The sequence below is a fragment of the Lynx canadensis genome, chromosome A3 (genome assembly GCF_007474595.2).
Source record: "Lynx canadensis isolate LIC74 chromosome A3, mLynCan4.pri.v2, whole genome shotgun sequence".
Lineage (NCBI taxonomy): Eukaryota > Metazoa > Chordata > Mammalia > Carnivora > Felidae > Lynx > Lynx canadensis.
Genome location: NC_044305.1, coordinates 63,005,195 through 63,022,549, shown reverse-complemented (window position 1 = coordinate 63,022,549; position 17,355 = coordinate 63,005,195). Strand labels below are relative to the sequence as shown.

At 39.3% G+C, this 17,355-nt stretch overlaps 1 protein-coding gene across 3 annotated transcripts in view; it reads right to left on the bottom strand.

Annotated features, from left to right (window-relative positions):
- The window catches only part of PLEKHH2 (pleckstrin homology, MyTH4 and FERM domain containing H2), a 115,418-nt gene that overhangs the window by 18,332 nt on the left and 79,731 nt on the right, over window positions 1-17,355 (bottom strand). For 2 of the 3 annotated variants that reach the window (XM_030310500.2, XM_030310501.1), the window contains exons 20-24: window positions 13,222-13,401; window positions 11,149-11,246; window positions 9,028-9,205; window positions 7,740-7,895; window positions 5,804-5,901 (exon numbers count right to left, since the gene is read on the bottom strand). In XM_030310500.2, the coding sequence (XP_030166360.1) occupies window positions 5,804-5,901; window positions 7,740-7,895; window positions 9,028-9,205; window positions 11,149-11,246; window positions 13,222-13,401 (710 nt within the window). The remainder of the gene's footprint in view (window positions 1-5,803; window positions 5,902-7,739; window positions 7,896-9,027; window positions 9,206-11,148; window positions 11,247-13,221; window positions 13,402-17,355) is intronic. The other variant, XM_030310502.1, reaches the window with a different exon arrangement.

Below are 17,355 nucleotides of genomic sequence, written 5' to 3'. Positions count from 1 at the left end.
TCAGACAACCCTAGAAGTAGGCACCATTTCCATTTCATATAGAGGGCATCCGAGGCACAGAGATGGTAAGTGACTTACTCAAGGCCACACAGTGAGTGGGAGAGCCAGGATTCTAACCCAGGCAGTTTCTCTCCAGAGGCCCTATTCTTCACTACTCTGCTCTACTGTTTCTGTTACAGCATTAATGACATTGCTAAGATCTCATGTCTGTTTCTCCCTATAAACTGTAAGCTTCTAAAGGGTAGAAGCTTACACCTTTGAGCCCTCTGTTCACCTTTGAACCCCCAGGGCTTCCACAAGGTCTGGCACTGGAACACACTGAACAGATGTTTCCTGAATGAATGGGTAAATGAGTGATAGTAAGAATTGCCAATTATTTGCCAAAAAAGCCTGAAAAATCCCCTTCTGTAGTCTTGGGTAGTTTCCTCACCTGTAAGATGGAGATAATACTGATACCGGTCTCATAGGGGAGTCGTGAGGATTATATGAGAAGATGCGTACAAGGAGCTCAGCACCAGGCCTGGTGTGTGTTAAGTGGTCAGTAAATGTTGGTTATTATTATTATTATTACTACTTTTATCACTAGGGTTCTTGTCTAGAGGTCTTCAGAATCACAAAAGTCCCTTCATTCCGGAATTTTTTTGTTTTATTAAAAAAAATTTTTTTTTAATCTTTATTTTTGAGAGAGAGACAGACAGAGTGCGAGTGGGAGAGGAACAGAAAGAGAAGGAGGCACAGAATCCAAAGCAGGCTCCAGGCTCCGAGCTGTCAGCACAGAGTTTGATGCAAGGCTCGAACCCACAGACCGAGAGAGCATGACCTGAGCCGAAGTCAGATGCTTAACTGACTGAGCCACCCAGGCGCCCCTGTTTTGCTTTGTTTTGTTTTACGGTACAACAGCCTTTACTGTTTGCAACAGGAAGTGGAAGAGGACGGGACATGGGCACGACAGCTCTGGCCCCCCGGGGAAGTTTCAAAGACCTACTCTGTCTCTGTCCCCCAAAAAAGCGATTCTAGAAATTTTTTTAGTGTAAACATGGCTGGAAGAAATCGGATAAACTAGATGACCTACCAAGATGTTTCCTGGCTTAGTAGCCAATGGATGCAGGTGCTAAAGTGGCAGAGATGGGAATGTTCACCTATGCTCCAAAAAGTAAGAATTAAAAAGCAGTACTGAAAATAATCTTCTTTTTTTTTTTAATTTTTAATTTATTTTTGAGGGATCACAAGCAGGAGAGGGGCAGAGAGAGGGGGATAGAGGATCTGAAGCAGGCTCTGCGCTGACAGCAGCGAGCCCGATGTGGGGCTTGAACTCAAGAACCATGAGATCATGACCCAAGCCGAAGTTGGACGTTCAACCAACTGAGCCACCCAGGTGCCCCTGAAAATAAATCTTCTTAAAAAATGTTTATTTACTGGGGCGCCTGGGTGGCGCAGTCGGTTAAGCGTCCGACTTCAGCCAGGTCACGATCTCGCGGTCCGTGAGTTCGAGCCCCGCGTCAGGCTCTGGGCTGATGGCTCAGAGCCTGGAGCCTGTTTCCGATTCTGTGTCTCCCTCTCTCTCTCTGCCCCTCCCCCGTTCATGCTCTGTCTCTCTCTGTCCCAAAAATAAATAAACGTTGAAAAAAATAATTAAAAAAAATGTTTATTTATTTATTTTGAGAGAGAGAGAGAGAGAGCTAGCATGAGTGGGGGAGGGGCAGAGAGAGAGAGGGAAAGAGAGAACCCCAAGCAGGCTCCATGCTGCCAGTGCAGAGCCCGATGTGGGGCTCCATCCCATGAACCATGAGTTCATGACCTGAGCAGAAGTCAAGAGTCGGACGCTTCACCGACTGAGCCACCCAAACGCCCCTGAAAATAATCTTTTACTTCATAAACGGGGGTAGGAAGAGTTGTTTTCTTCAGGGAAGGACCCTTGCCGATTCCAGTTTGTTAAAAACATGTCTTGACTTTTGCAGTTTCAAATACACAGTAAGAAAGCAAATTAAACAAGCAGCTTAAGCATAAATAGAATTTAAATGTTAGTTTCCAAAGGACTGTCTATAAGAATAGGCTCAAATGCTATTAATTAGATCTTTAACCTCTGCATCTAAATAATTAAAATTCCATAACTTACTAAATATAAATACAAATTCCATGATAGAGAGCTGGTGTCTAGTTTCGCTTATTACAGGGCTGCTTGACAGATGAAGCATCGAGTCCTTGGCTGCATGATAGGTCACAGCCAGTCCCCCTTCTGTGTCACTGGAAATTAGGGCTCATTGTCTAAGCTATTTATACACATATGCAAAGTGCAACCATATTTAGAAGCATAGTACTTTCTCATAGCTGTGGCTAGCCAGCCATTTCAGACCTCTGTTAAAAATTAAACCTTTTGGTTGAGTTGCTTTTTTTTTCTGATGTCAAAGATATTGTCATGGGACTTTTTTTTTTTTTACAAGGCAATCAATCTTTATTATGTATTATTCACAACTCTCTTTGTCCCTTCTAGTGCCATTTGCTAGACTTGGATTATTACTCTAATCTCTGTTTCGAACTACCTCTCTGCATTTCATCCAAATTTAATTTGGGTTCTAACCATAGCTATCACAGACAGAATTAGTATGTATTAAGCATTCATAAGGTACACATTATTAGGAATAGTCTTAGACATGGAAATAATTCCATTTAGTTCCAATAAAACCAAATGAGAATTCCTGAACCTCTCTCCATAAAGATATATGGCAGGTCAAGTCCAGGAGCTGGCTGTCTTCAACAAAAGGTAACATTAAGAGACAGGGCAGCAATGGGGATCTCCAGATCAGTGCTTCTCGAAAGTCAGTATGTGTAAGAATCACCTGGAGAATTGCTAAAACACAGACTCTTTAATGTCCAGAGATTCTGCTGGACTCAGTAGGTCTGTAATGGTGCCCAATAATTTGCATTTCTTTTTTTTTTTTTAAGTTTATTTGTTTATTTTGAGAGGGGGGGGGGGAGAGAGAGAGAGAGAGAGAGAGAGAGAGAAATCCCAAGCAGACACCACACCATCAGTGGGGAGCCTGACACGGGGGTCAAACCTACAAACTGTTGAGATCATGACCTGAGCTGAATCAAGAGTCAGACACGTAACCACTGAGCCACCCAGGCGCCTCAATAATTTGCATTTTTAATGTGTTTCCATGGGATCCTGAAGTTGCTGGTCTAGGGCCCTCTCTTTGAGAATAACTGCTCCAGCAACCATAGGACTAAACCAAAATCATCTGGAAAGTCCAAGTCTTCCAGCCTGCTACTCTTGCCAGTCACCAAAGGACCACAGATAAAGGCTACCATCAGTGGAAATGGGTTCTTCCAGGAGAGCCTATTAGATTTCCATTAGCTAAGTAATCCTGCTTATCTCCAGGAAGTAGGATTTTAAAACCTTAGATATCAAAGCTTAACAGTCACCTTCTTGTTACTCAGAACTCTTGCAAATTGCCATAGTTCATGAGCGCCTAAACAGAGAAGCTCCAATGGCTCATGACCACCATTTATTCAGATCAAAGGAATCCATTCAAATAGTGGGTGGCCTTTAGTGGCTGACGGTAGGAGAAGAGTCTACAATAGGAATGCACCACATTTATTTAACCGTTCCCCTAGTAATAAACATGTAAGTCCCTTCCAACACTTATTTTTCACTGTTATAAAATCCATGGCAAGGAAGAAACTGGGGTATACTGGAATACTCTTGTTCATGCATATGGATATATCTGTGGGACTGATCATTAGAAAAAGAAATCCCAAATTGGATCAAAGGCTATCACATTCTTTACGTATATAGTGTCTTTACTTCTTACATTCGAGTTTTAGGCCTATGACCATCTTTCAAAAGCCTCTGAAAGAAGTAACTACTTCACCAGTAATTCTTTCATTCTCATATTTTAGATTCCTTATTTTATAGACTATAAGAGCCAAATAAAATCATCAAAATACCTTTTCATTTTTTTTGTACGGTTAATTGTCACCTGGTCAATGAACACTGTTTACTAAGTACTACCTTCTGCTGACACATGGAAGAAAAGAAGATATTTTTAAAAAAGAAGCAAGGAGGGGCGCCTGGGTGGCGCAGTCGGTTAAGCGTCCGACTTCAGCCAGGTCACGATCTCGCGGTCCGTGAGTTCGAGCCCCGCGTCGGGCTCTGGGCTGATGGCTCGGAGCCTGGAGCCTGTTTCCGATTCTGTGTCTGCCTCTCCCTCTGCCCCTCCCCAGTTCATGCTCTGTCTCTCTCTGTCCCAAAAAAAATAAATAAACGTTGAAAAAAAAAAAAGAAAAAAAAAAGAAGCAAGGAAAATCTAGTTTCTGATCATATGCCAAAGTATATTAAAATTGTATCTGTTGGGGGCCCCTGGGTGGCTCAGTCGGTTAAGTGTCCAGCTCTTGATCTCAGCTCAGCTCAGGTTTGTGAGTTTAAGCCCCACGTCGGGCTCTGTGCTGACGGTGCTGAGCCTACTTGGGATTCTCTCTCCCTCTGTCTCTGCTCCTCCCCTGCTAGCTCTCTTTCAAAACAAATAAATAAACTTACAAAAAAACTGTATCTGTTGGGAAGATATGTGCTCCAGGCCCACTGGCTTTTCCCCAGTTCCTGAAACCCTCCAAGCAGCTTTCCCTCCCTCTACAGGCTTTGGAACATCCTTTTCTATTCATTTCTATGCTGCCACTTCCAGCCCCCTTCCGACCCTGGCATAAACATCATTTCCTCAAAGAAGTCTCCCGATGCCTCCAGTCTAGGTCAGGCCTCTTCCTGTGTGCTCTTACAGGACCACATTCTTTTCTTTCAGAGAACTTAGTGTGTAATTATGTGTTCATTAGAGTTATTGTATGATTAACTAGACTATAAATTCAAAAGATCAGGAACTGTGTTTATGTCTGCTTCTGTTACCACTTTATTCAGAGCATCTAGCTGAGTGCCTGGCTTACAGGTGAAGCTCAAAAATTACAGAGAGAAAAAGAGGGAATCTGAAAGAATGAGAATATGAGTATGTGACTTCTTTTTTTTTTTTTAATTTTTTTTTTCAACGTTTTATTTATTTTTGGGACAGAGAGAGACAGAGCATGAACGGGGGAGGGGCAGAGAGAGAGGGAGACACAGAATCGGAAACAGGCTCCAGGCTCCGAGCCATCAGCCCAGAGCCCGACGCGGGGCTCGAACTCACAGACCGTGAGATCGTGACCTGAGCTGAAGTCGGACACTTAACCGACTGCGCCACCCAGGCGCCCCTGAGTATGTGACTTCTTAAAAGACCTGAGTGAACAGAAACATTTCTTCTTTTAAAAAAATTCCTTTAAGTTTTATTATTTAAATAATCTCTATATCCTACATGAGACCTGAACTCATGACCTTAAGATCAAGACTCGCATGCTCTTCTAACTGAGCCAGCCAAGCGTCCCAGAAATATTTCTTCTTACTACAGATCTCCAGTAGGGTATTTGAGTATTTAGTCTTTATGAAAAGATTGTGACGTTAAAGAAATTTTTGAAAGTGAAAAAAATTCACCCTTGTACCGACCACCCTAAGAGAGAAGCTATTCTTTCTTATAGTTTTTTTCTAATCTTTGTCCACATGCATATTTTTATAAAATACAGCCATCCATGACATGAAAAGACTAGAGCTAGAAACAAAATCTTATGTGACAGTTTCTTCTTAGAGAAGTAGAGTTTCCTTTTACAGAAAAACGAACACACAAACAAATACTGTAACTTGCAAGGCTATTCAATAGAAAGCCATAGGCGCATGATATGAGCGTAACAGTACACACATATTTTGGTGTTTGGATACGGCATTACACACCTGTTTTTATAAGTTAGACGAACAGTTCTCGTACCTTCCCATTTCCCAGGCTGCTGTTCTTTGGAAGCCTGTTCCCACTTAGAAATAATGTCACAAATCTAGAAGGGAAGTGGAAATTGGAGATTTATAGCAATTTTTAATTCAGCACTTTTGGGAGACAAGCATGTCTGCAAACTGAAAAATTTCCAATTAATATGATCAAACCAAATGGACTGAAGCCATTTGTTTTAAGCTCCGGTGTACCCTTGGTTTTAGATTTAATTATAAATTGCTCTTTGGTCCACTTATCCTTTTGGACACCCATTAACTCTGGACTGTAGCCATGAATTTCTTACTCAAAAAGGAATCTTAATGAAAGACCACATGAGAAACAAGAAGATTCCAGGAATTACTTCATAATTTAGTCACGGAAGAAGCAACTTTTCCACCTTCTGAGTTTATGAAGACTGGAATAACTGAAGTTATCTCAAAGACACTTGAAATATAGTCTTAAGATTCTTTGATTAGGAAAGAATAAAAATTCTTCAGGAACCAAATAAACGTTTGCTTGTTTTTCAACAGGTCATTTAGAGAATTATAAATAAAAGTTTTCACAACCATGTGATAAGCAGTTATTCAGCAAAGCCCCTAACGTTTACTCAGCTCAAGTCAACCAAAAATGCTAGTTTATCTTCTTGACTAATTATTAACAACAGTGCTCTAGGAATGTGTGTCTCAAAATTTGCATTTGAATTTGCTGAACTAAATAGGACATAGCTGGAGCTGAGGAGAAAAAGACATTCACTTATCTAGATTTCTCAATATGTAGCCACATAGGCAGGGGTGTAGGGGTGGGGGGATGGTAGCACACCTACCAACCAACATTCCTAATGAGCTAAGTATGAACTTCAACAGTATTCGGTGGAACCCCTTCAAGCCCCAACAGGTTGACCTGTAAGTGAAGCTGGGCTTTGATAGTTTGACGAAAGAACTGACATTTCATGTCCTCTAAACTTATGGCAGCTACTGCTTATGAGTCTGTTTCTTCTCCTATTCTGCCCCAATTCCTTCATCTTTGAATCATAGGGACACCTTCGCCCCGTAACAGGCACTTACTCCCGAGAGCAATCAAGGACCGTATCAAGTAGGGAAAGGGTCCAGACCCAGTTCTAGCTGTGTGATTTGGGGTAAATCATTTTTTGCTCTTGGGGTTCAGCTTCCTTGTTTGCAAAATAAGTGGGTTAATTCCGATCAGGTTCCTTATGGTTCCATATTCTCTATTTCTAACTGTTGCCATTGCTACCTGGAAACTGTGTTAGTGTCATTTTACTATGACCTAGGAAAGAGTTTTTAAAAGTCTTCCAATTTTCCATCTTCGTTCGTGATTTTCCTTATGTTTGGAATTCCTTCTTTATCTCCATAGGTCCATTTTCTACCCATCCTTCAAAGTCCAGTTCAACTCTTCCTTATTTTCTCGTGCTGAACTTACTCTCTCCATCTGTGGAATATTCACAGCACTCTTAAAACATTTATCACTTTCAATTCTAGTTTAAGGTTATCAGTGTATAAGGCTGCTCCTCCCGAAGCAAATCATAAGTTCACTGTGAACGGGGACTAGCCCAGCTCCTCCAACAGCGGAAAGAAGTATTGTCTTGTGAATGAGTACAATAAAAAGCTATTTTATTAGAGCTTCCATACGTCCACTCTTATTACCCTACTAGTTGGGGCATTGTTGCTATTACTAATCCTTCCCCTATCTTAACATGGAATATGTGTGTGTGCAGATTGTGTCAAGAATTCTACGACTTCAACAAAGTCCCGCAACCCTTTTTTATTGGGAAGATTAGATTACTTAGAATTTTTGAAACCTCTTGACCTAATAAGCCTTTTGCAAATAGCAAAAAGTAGCTTCTTTGCTGTTGGTGGGGTCTGCCTTCTTAAAAGGAGTCGGCTTTACCTTAACGTTTCCTTGAAGACAATGCTCTAAATCCTTGCCAGAAGGATCATCTGTGAATAATGCAAAGCCAGACTGTGTTGGCTTTCTCATGCCTGTATCCTGGTTCAAAGTATTCAAAAACTCTTCCACTGTGGTGGACGCATCAAATCCAACTACCTAAGCAGAAATAGCAACATTGTTCTCTTAATAAAAGCAACTATGTACATTTCAAACTTAACTTTCAAAAAGGATTTAAGGGAGAAACAGGCTATATTTGATGCATGATTAATGATAACGTATATTTATCTAGATGCTTAAACTCCCCCCCACGCCACAGCTCCACTGGAGAAAATTAATGTCATCTTAATTGCTAGCTTGCTGTAAGAATTCAGAAATCTTGGCTTCACCCAACAGACATGAATTCAAAATACAAAGATCATTTGACAGCTATAAACATCTTGCAGAGATATCATGCCTACCCGTTAAAAGCAAACCAAGAACTACAGTACAATATGAAATATTTAAGCAAATGAAAAAAATTGCACAAGAAATGCGCTTAAACAGTCACAGGAATGTAAGTAGAGCATAGGGAATATAGTCAATATCCTTGTGATAACTTTGTATGCTGACAGATGGTAACTAGACTTATCTTTGTGATCATTTAGTAATGTATATAAATGTCGAATCACCATATTGTACACCTGAAAGTAATTAACATTGTGTGCAAACTGCACTTCAATTAAAAATGAATAAATACAGAAAAATAAATAATGTCTGTTCCTTTAATATGCAGTTACTTATCTGAATTCTGTGATAAAAAAAAAACTCTGGCTACAAAGACTAATTGCCAGCTTTGGAACATGTTTGCTTCAGGTAATAAGCGAACATCAATATCTGAGAGCTGGAAGGGCCTGGAGGAGTTTTCCCACATAATTCCTGAGATCTGGAGACTTCAAAAAGACTAAACTTGTACACACCCACTGTCAGTAATTATTTTCTCATCTAGCAAGTACACTGGTTGGGAAAGGCATCAACCAAAGTATTTTTGATTTTTTCCATGAGAGTTGTAAGGGCAGTAAAATTCCTCCCTTATTTGGCTCAATGTGGATTGCAGTTTGAATCCTTCTTAGCACAATGGTTTCAAAACTCAGCTGTTCTGATAGAAGACGTAACATATTTGCACATTTACGGTCACTGCCAGCTGCTGACAAAGGTAGGTAGGCAGTCTCACTTCTCTGTGCCACAGAGGACACACGCACGATTCAAGGTTAAGCAAGCATGCTTTCATCAGCCAGAAAGTGTAACCCACCTGATAGATCCCATTCATGAAGTGCACGGGGATACTGAAGGGCAAAGAATGATGATAAGGGTTTCGAAGAAGGGTTGAAAGGATTTCCATCCTTGAGGGTCTTGCTTCTCTGTCTCCATTTTGTTGTGTTCTTTCTACGCACCGTTGGCAGTAAATGGCATATTTTCCAAATTCTGTCCTATAATATACAACTTAAGATAAAGCCTAGGAATAAATTTAAGACACCCTAATACATTAGGTACATGTACATTACAATGTATTATGCTAATTTTGACAATAATTTTTCTTTTTGATAAAAGTTGTTAAAGTTGAGTTGTTAAAGTGTTACAACTTTTCTCAAATTCTAGTTTCTTCACTTTTGCAACTGACTGAATCTAACTTCCGCACAAAGCATTTTCCCTCTTTATTGTATTATTATCATCACAAAATGAATTTAAGGTTACCAGTCATTATACAGTCAAAATACAGTAATTGCATTAACAAACACAAAGGAAATAATTGTATAAAAATAGTATAGGATAACTCAGGAAAAACATGATGTAGCAGAGTTCTCCTTTGAGGTTAGTGCTTGACTGCTAAACAAGGTAGGAAAAATATCTCCAAAAAAACAAATAGATGTATTTTCTTTCTTTACCCTATAAAACATGCACTTCGTAAAAAATTTTAAGCATTAAACAAAACCTCTGGAGTAAATAAATACAAAAGCTGGATAGAGATCTTATTTGCCCTCATTTGTTACATACAATTTTTATGAAAGCAGATTGATAATACCTCCAAATATATTTGTGTTGTGAAGTGCCTTCTAGGCAGACTTTAAAATGTCACCCTTTAGGGGCGCTTGGCTGGCTCAGTTGGTAGAGTGTGTGTCTCTTGATCTCAGAGGTGTGACTTTGAGCCCCAGGTTTGGCACAGAGATTACGTAAAAATAAAATCTTTAAAATGTCACCCTTTGTCTAGGGGCTCTTCAGTGACTGCAACTAAAATCACATGATGTTGGGGTGCCTGCCTGGCTCAGCTGGGAGAGAATGGGACTCTGCATCTTGGGGTCTTGAGTTCAAGCCCCATGTTGGGTGTAGAGATTACTTAAAAACAAACTCAATACATGAAAATAAATAAACAAACAAACAAATAAATAAAGTCACACAACTTTGATCACAGTCTCCAAAATATAATCTGAATTGGGGAATACTTTCCCACTATTTCCAAGTTGTTTTGTCTCACTGTGTTGGTCTGTTTTAGACCCAGAGTCTATTTAAGCACCTAACGTGAACTTGTTGCACAAAATGATCCTGATAAGCCTTGGCTGGGTGCCCTGGGTCTCACTGTAAGAAAGCTATTCTGACAGTTGGAGTTTAGATGTCTTTTCGAAGGGAGTAAAAGTTCTGAAGTAATTCAAATACACACAAGCATAAGAGGAGGGAAAACCATCAGGGAAGTTTTCCTACATAAAAGAATTCAAGTAGAGATGGGGTGCCTGGGTGGCTCAGTGGCTTCAGCGTCCGATTTCAGCTCAGGTCATGATCTCACAGTTCATGAGTTTGAGCCCCACATCAGGCTCTGTGCTGACAGTTCAGAGCCTAGAGCCTGCTTCAGATTCTGTCTCCCCCGCTCTCTGCCCCTCCCCAACTTGCATTCTGTCTCTCTCTCAAAAGTAAATAAGCATTAAAAAAAAAAAAAAAAAGAATTCAATGTAGAGAAAAGTAGCCACAGGGAAAATGAAGGAAACAAAACACTTGCTTTTATTGAATGAGCACCCACTAATGCTAAGTCATTCATCCCTGAAAAGTACATAGACTTTTCACTTAAAAATATTCTTTGTCATACTCCTGAAATCATTTTTGCACTATATGCTGATGTGGATGTAAATTAAAAAAATAAAATTAAAAAAAATATTCTTGGTCAGTTTTTCAAGCTCTTATTGCAATCTCCTGTAAGAGATTTAACATAACAAAGGAAATATTTTCCAAGCCTCATATAAACGGTAACCAAGGGCTTCCTGTACCCACTTTTGTTTCACACGTTTCTTCCACAAATACACCTGACAGGTTACTAAATACTTATGACTTATTGTAGACTTTCAGAGACCACACAAACGGTTCGGCTGGCTAGTTTTCTGCACACCTGGAATCTGCATTCCTCTTTAGGTGGAGCCTGAGGAGCCACAGGAAAGGATGATGGGGAAGGAAGAGCCCAACACAGAGAGCCAAGAGCTGCCAGCCCTGGGCAAAGAGAAGCACCATAGGTTAGACACCATCTGGCAGTCAGAGATCCACGTGAGAATCAGTGTAACTGACAGATTATGAGGAAAGGGGTGATGATAGTCTTTCTTGGCCCCCAAATGTTTTTGCTTCTTCCACATCAACATTATCTGCTTAGAGCATTTATAATATATAAAAACATAAAACCTCCTCCACATTCCATAATCCATCTAAGTCGTATATGCTATTGTCCACAACTAAGGTACCAAAGGCCATGTAGATAGGGTAGTCTTTTTTGACATCATACTCAAAGATTAGGGACATCGTTCCTTTTTTGTTCATTTATGTATTTACTCATTCATTGAAATACAGTACTGGCTATGAGGAAAGACAGACTGAAAAACCATATACCCCAAACCACAACCAATCTACTCACACATACATGCATATATATTTATATGTATATATATATATATATATATCCATATATATAAAATGTGTGTGTGTATATGTGTGTGTGTATATATATATGTGTGTATATATATATATATATATGGCCATATATATATATGCGGCAAATATAAAATATTAGCAGAGATTATCTTTTTATAATAGGATTGTATTTAGTTTTTTCTTTTGTTCTGTCCTGTACTCTCTTTTCTTCTTTATTATTTTTGATTAAGTATATTTTCAATCATTTTATGAATGTTATATGAAAAAGAAGGGGAAAAAGGTACTGTCCTCTTGAGTTACCTACAGTCTAGGAGAAGAGTTATGTATTTTACAATAATTTACAATGTAACATGGTTAATACCATGTCATAATTTTTTTAAGTATAACCAGTGGAGGGAATGACTATCTACTGTGGGAGTCAGGGAAGAATTCACAGAAGAGATGTTGCCTGGGCTGACTATAAAGTCTACAGGGTGGGAAGAGAGAAGGGGGATGCAGGTAACAGTAAAAATGGCAGGTTCAAGGTGAAGGATATGTAAACACACAGTGTCTCTGAAGAATGGGGTGCGTTTATCCTTTCAGTGTATGCTGGTTGCAGGATGCACAAAGTGAAGTGGAGAAAGAGGAGCTAGATTATGAAGGGCCCTCAATGCAAATGAAGCTTAAACTTCCAACCTCGCTCGTGCATGGGCCCTCCAGGGCCTGGGAAAGGGCCCTATGGAGTGTATTTACATGATCCTATGTTCTTTTAAAATGTGTGAAAGTAACATTAAAAAAAAGTAACACATTAGTAATAGTATAAGCTTAAACTGGATAAGCTTCAAGTCCCATTAAACCTAGATCCCCTGAGAGTACTATTTGCGAGGGTAAGAAATTTCTGTTTCATCCTGCAGTTAATAGGGGTTAATAAGCAAAGATTAAAACAGGCATTCATGGAAGAGCAAACTTCAGTGACCAAAAGCCACCTGAAAATATACTCAGCTGCACTAATAGTTAAAGAAACGTATCCTAAGTCAATAATGAAATACCACTCTTTACCTGGGAAGAATTTAAAGGAGTATTACACTGAACATTGTTCAAGATATATGGAAATTCTAGAAATGGACTCAAAGAAATTTGGTGGACTTGTACACAGGGTTTAGGTTCAAAGTTGTCTACTATAGGGGAATTTGTTATAAGAAAAATGACCGGAAAAACCTAAATGTGTAGCAATTGATATCAATACACCATTAATGTTTTTGAAGAATATTGAAGGATATAGGGGAAATGATTACAGTCTACAATTTTACAAAAGTAGTATGCACACTACAACTTTAGTAATGTGAAAAACTGAGTGTGCATAAATATACTCACATACAGCTTTATTTATATAGGAACATATAAATACATAAGTAACCTGAAAGAATACATATCAAAATATTAATAGCTACTTTTCCTTTTCATACTTTTTGTATTTTTGAAATGTCTATATTGAATATGTATCATTCTTACAGTGAGGAAAACAACATCGTCTTAAATTGCATGTATATGTATCAATATATACCTGCAGCGGTCCTGGTTGATTCTGTGGCTGTCTCCGTCTTGTCTGTTTAATGAGCTGACAGCAAATTTCATTCTGTAGCTCAGGATGTGTCAGACAGATTTGCAAAGCACTCTGGGCTAGAGATATATGGTAATCAATCGCAGGGGAGTCAACTGCTGCATTTATAAAGAGCTGGCATGTCTGAATTAAACAACAACAAAAAAGACATATTCAAGGTGAGAAATGATTAGATTTATTCTGCATGAATTATATCAATTCTCCTCAGAGCAACAGTTTTTCTTTAAAAGAATGGAATAAGATATATTATGATAACACTAACCAAAGAAATCTGGAGTGGCTACATTAATATCAATGTAAAAAAAAAAAAAGCAAAAAACAAACAAACAAAAAACAAAAACAAATCGGACAAAGTAGAATTCAGAGCAAGGAATTCTGCCAGAGATAAAGAAGGTCATTTTATAATGATAATGAGGTCAGTTCTGCTAGAGGACATAACAGTCCTGAACATTTACATACTTAATAACACAGCTTCCACATTTATGGAGCAAAACCTGATAGGATTGCAAAGGGAAACGGGCGAATCCACAATTAGAGCTGGAGATTTCAATATCCCTTTCTTAATAATTGAGAGAACAAGTGGACAGAAAACCATTAAAGATTTAGAAAACTTGAACAACACTATTAACCAACTTGACCTAATTGACATGTATAGAAAATTCCACCCAAGAGCAGAATATGCATTCATTTAAAAAGTATACAGAACATGTCGCTGTCCAGTTTTCCCAGCACCACGTGCTGAAGAGACTGTCTTTATTCCATTGGATATTCTTCCTTGCTTTGTCAAAGATTAGTTGGCCATACATTTGTGGGTCCATTTCTGGGTTCTCTGTTCTGTTCCATTAATCTGAGTGTCTGTTCTTGTGCCAGTAACCATACTGTCTTGATGATTACAGCTTCCTAATACAGCTTGAAGTCCGAGATTGTGATGCTTCCTGCTTTGGTTTTCTTTTTCCAGATTGCTTTGGCTATTCGGGGTCTTTTCTGGTTCCATACAAATTTTAGGATTATTTGTTCTAGCTCTGTGAAACATGTTGGTGTTATTTTGATAGGGATTGCATTGAATATGTAGATTGCTTTAGGTAGTATTGACATTTTAACAATATTTCTTCTTCCTATACAGGAGCATGGAATCTTTTTCCATTTTTTTGTGCCTTCAATTTCTTTCATAAGCTTTCTATAGTTTTCAGTGTATAGATTTTTCACCTCTTTGGTTAGATTTATTCCTAGGTATTTTATGGTTTTTGGTGCAACTGTAAATGGGATCGATTCCTTGATTTCTCTTTCTGTTGCTTCATTGTTGGTGTATAGGAATGCAACCGATTTCTGGGCATTGATTTTATATCCTGCAACTTTGCTGAATTCATGAATCAGTTCTAGCAGTTTTTTGGTGGAATCTTTAGGGTTTTCCATATAGAGTATCATGTCATCTGCAAAGATTGAAAGTTTGACCTCCTCCTGGCTGATTTGGATGCCTTTTATTTCTTTCTGTTGTCTGATTGCAGAGGCGAAGACTTCCAATACTTTGTTGAATAACAGCAACACACAGAAGACTGAACCTGGACCACTTTCTTACACCATACACAAAAATAAAACTCAAAATGGATGAAAGACCTAAATGCAAGACAGGAAGCCATCAAAATCCTCAAGGAGAAAGCAGGCAAAAGCCTATTTGATCTTGGCCGCAGACACTTCTTACTCAACACATCTTTACAGGCAAGGGAAACAAAAGCAAAAATGAACTACTGGGACCTCATCAAAATAAAAAGCTTCTGCACAGTGAAGGAAACAATCAGCAAAACTAAAAGACAACCGACAGAATGGGAGAAGATATTTGCAAACAACATATCAGATAAAGGGTTAGTATCCAAAATCTATAAAGAACTTCTCAAACTCCACACCCAAAAAGCAAATAATCCAGTGAAGAAATGGGCAAAGGACACGAATAGACACTTTTCAAAAGAAGACATCCAGATGGCCAACGACACATGAAAAAATGCTCAACATCACTCATCATCAGGGAGATACAAATCAAAACCACAATGAGATACCACCTTACACCTGTCAGAATGGCTAACATTAACAACTCAGGCAACAACAGATATTGGCAAGGATGCAGAGAAAGAGGATCCCTTTTGCAATGCTGGTGGCAATGCAAACTGGCGCAGCCACTCTGGAAAACAGTATGGAGGTTCCTCATAAAATTAAAAATAGAACTACTGTATGACCCAGCAAGTGCACTACTAGGTATTTATCCAAGAGATACAGGTATGCTGTTTCAAAGGGGCACATGCACCCCAATGTTTAAAGCAGCATGGGTTTGTGAGTTCAAGCCCCATGTCAGGTTCTGGGCTGGCAGCACAGAGCCTGCTTGAGATTCTCTCTCTCTCAGTCTCTTCTGCCCCTCCCCTGCTCATTCTCTCTCTCTCTCAAAATAAATAAACAAACTTAAAAAAAAATACTTCAGTATGGATCTCCAGTTGATAAAGGTTTCTTTCCCGTAACCACCATATCATATCATACCCCCCAAATTAATATTTTTTTTTGAGATGGGAGGAATGTAGGCAAGAAGAAGCCAAAAAAGAAAGACAAAAATTGAGACCTTAAGAAACTAGGGCAAAATGAAATACCAAGGTCCTGATATGGAATCAAGACCGGAATCCATGAAGGTGCATAAGATTCTGAGATTGGAGGAAAGGAGGAGAAAATAAATTAAAGAATGTTTGTCAGGGGGGCACCTACATGGATCAATCGGTTAAGCATCCAACTTCGGCTCAGGTCATGATCTCACAGTCTGGGAATGTGACCCCTGCATCGGGCTCTGTGCTGACAGCTCAGAGCCTGGAGCCTACTTGGGATTCTGTGTTTCCCTGTCTCTCTGCCCCTCTCCTGCTCACGCTCTGTCTCTCTCTCTCCCTAAAAAATAAATAAACATTAAATTTTTTTTTTAAATGTCTGTCAGGGAGAGAGCTTGGAGGAATAATGTCTGATGCCCTCTAATCTTCTCAATAAAATAGAAGTTTGTTGTGAAGAACATTATTGAGTAGGGCATTGGAGGGTTTGTGTGTGACAAAAGATAAGTAAAAGGAGAGGGAGTCAGCCCTGAGGGTGAAGACCATGGATGTATATTGGCTCTAGCCCACACCTGGTTGTTTGATGTTTTCTAGCCATGTGCTCATGATCAATGTGGAAGTGGACAGGACACCAGCAATGATCTATGTTGGGGTTTGGCTGAAGAATGCATGGAATTATGGGTCCCAAAGAACTATGAGTATTAATGAAAGTCATCCAGACTGGATAAAGAAAGAAGAAAAGCCAAGTGATGGTTACCATGCTCTCTTTTGATCTCAAAGAAAATAAATGGCTCAAAACAAAGGTCTTAGAAAAAAAATTGAAGAATAAGAAAATAAGAGAGCTCATAGGCTAAGAGATTATGGTTCTAGAAAGAGATGCTAGAACTGAAGCTTTTAGAAGTAGTGTACTTGTAAGGAGTGGTGGGGTTGGAGAATGGGAAGATGAAGGTGACTACAGGTGAAGCTTGGCATTAAGAAGGTCAGGATCTTAAGAACATGGCATTGGTGACTGAAGTGATAACGAAGTCATTCGACATCCTAATGAAATCTGAAGAGTTACCAGAAAGTGAGTGAGAGACGAGGGGATAAAGCGTGATACAGTTGAATGGCAAATTTCAAGTGATCAGGGATTTCTTTTTTTAAAACACTTTATTTATTTGTTTGTTTGCTTGTTTATTTATTTTTTGAGAGAGCGAGTGAACAAGGAGGAAGGGGAGAGAGAGAGAGAGAGAGAGAGAGAGAGAGAGAGAGAGAGAGAATCTTAAGCAGGCTCCACGTTTAGTGAGGAGCTGGACGTGAGGCTCAATCCCATGACCCTGGGATCATGACCTGAGCCAAAATCAAGAGTCACCCGATTGAGCCACCCAGGCATCCCTTCAAATGATCAGGGATTTCTAAAATAAGTTGCGTGGTAAGAATTTGAGAATAGCACTGGAGAAGAAGGATGTTGACTCCTCTGTCCCAACACTGAGGTAGGTGTGATATGAGAAATATCTCCTTTTGA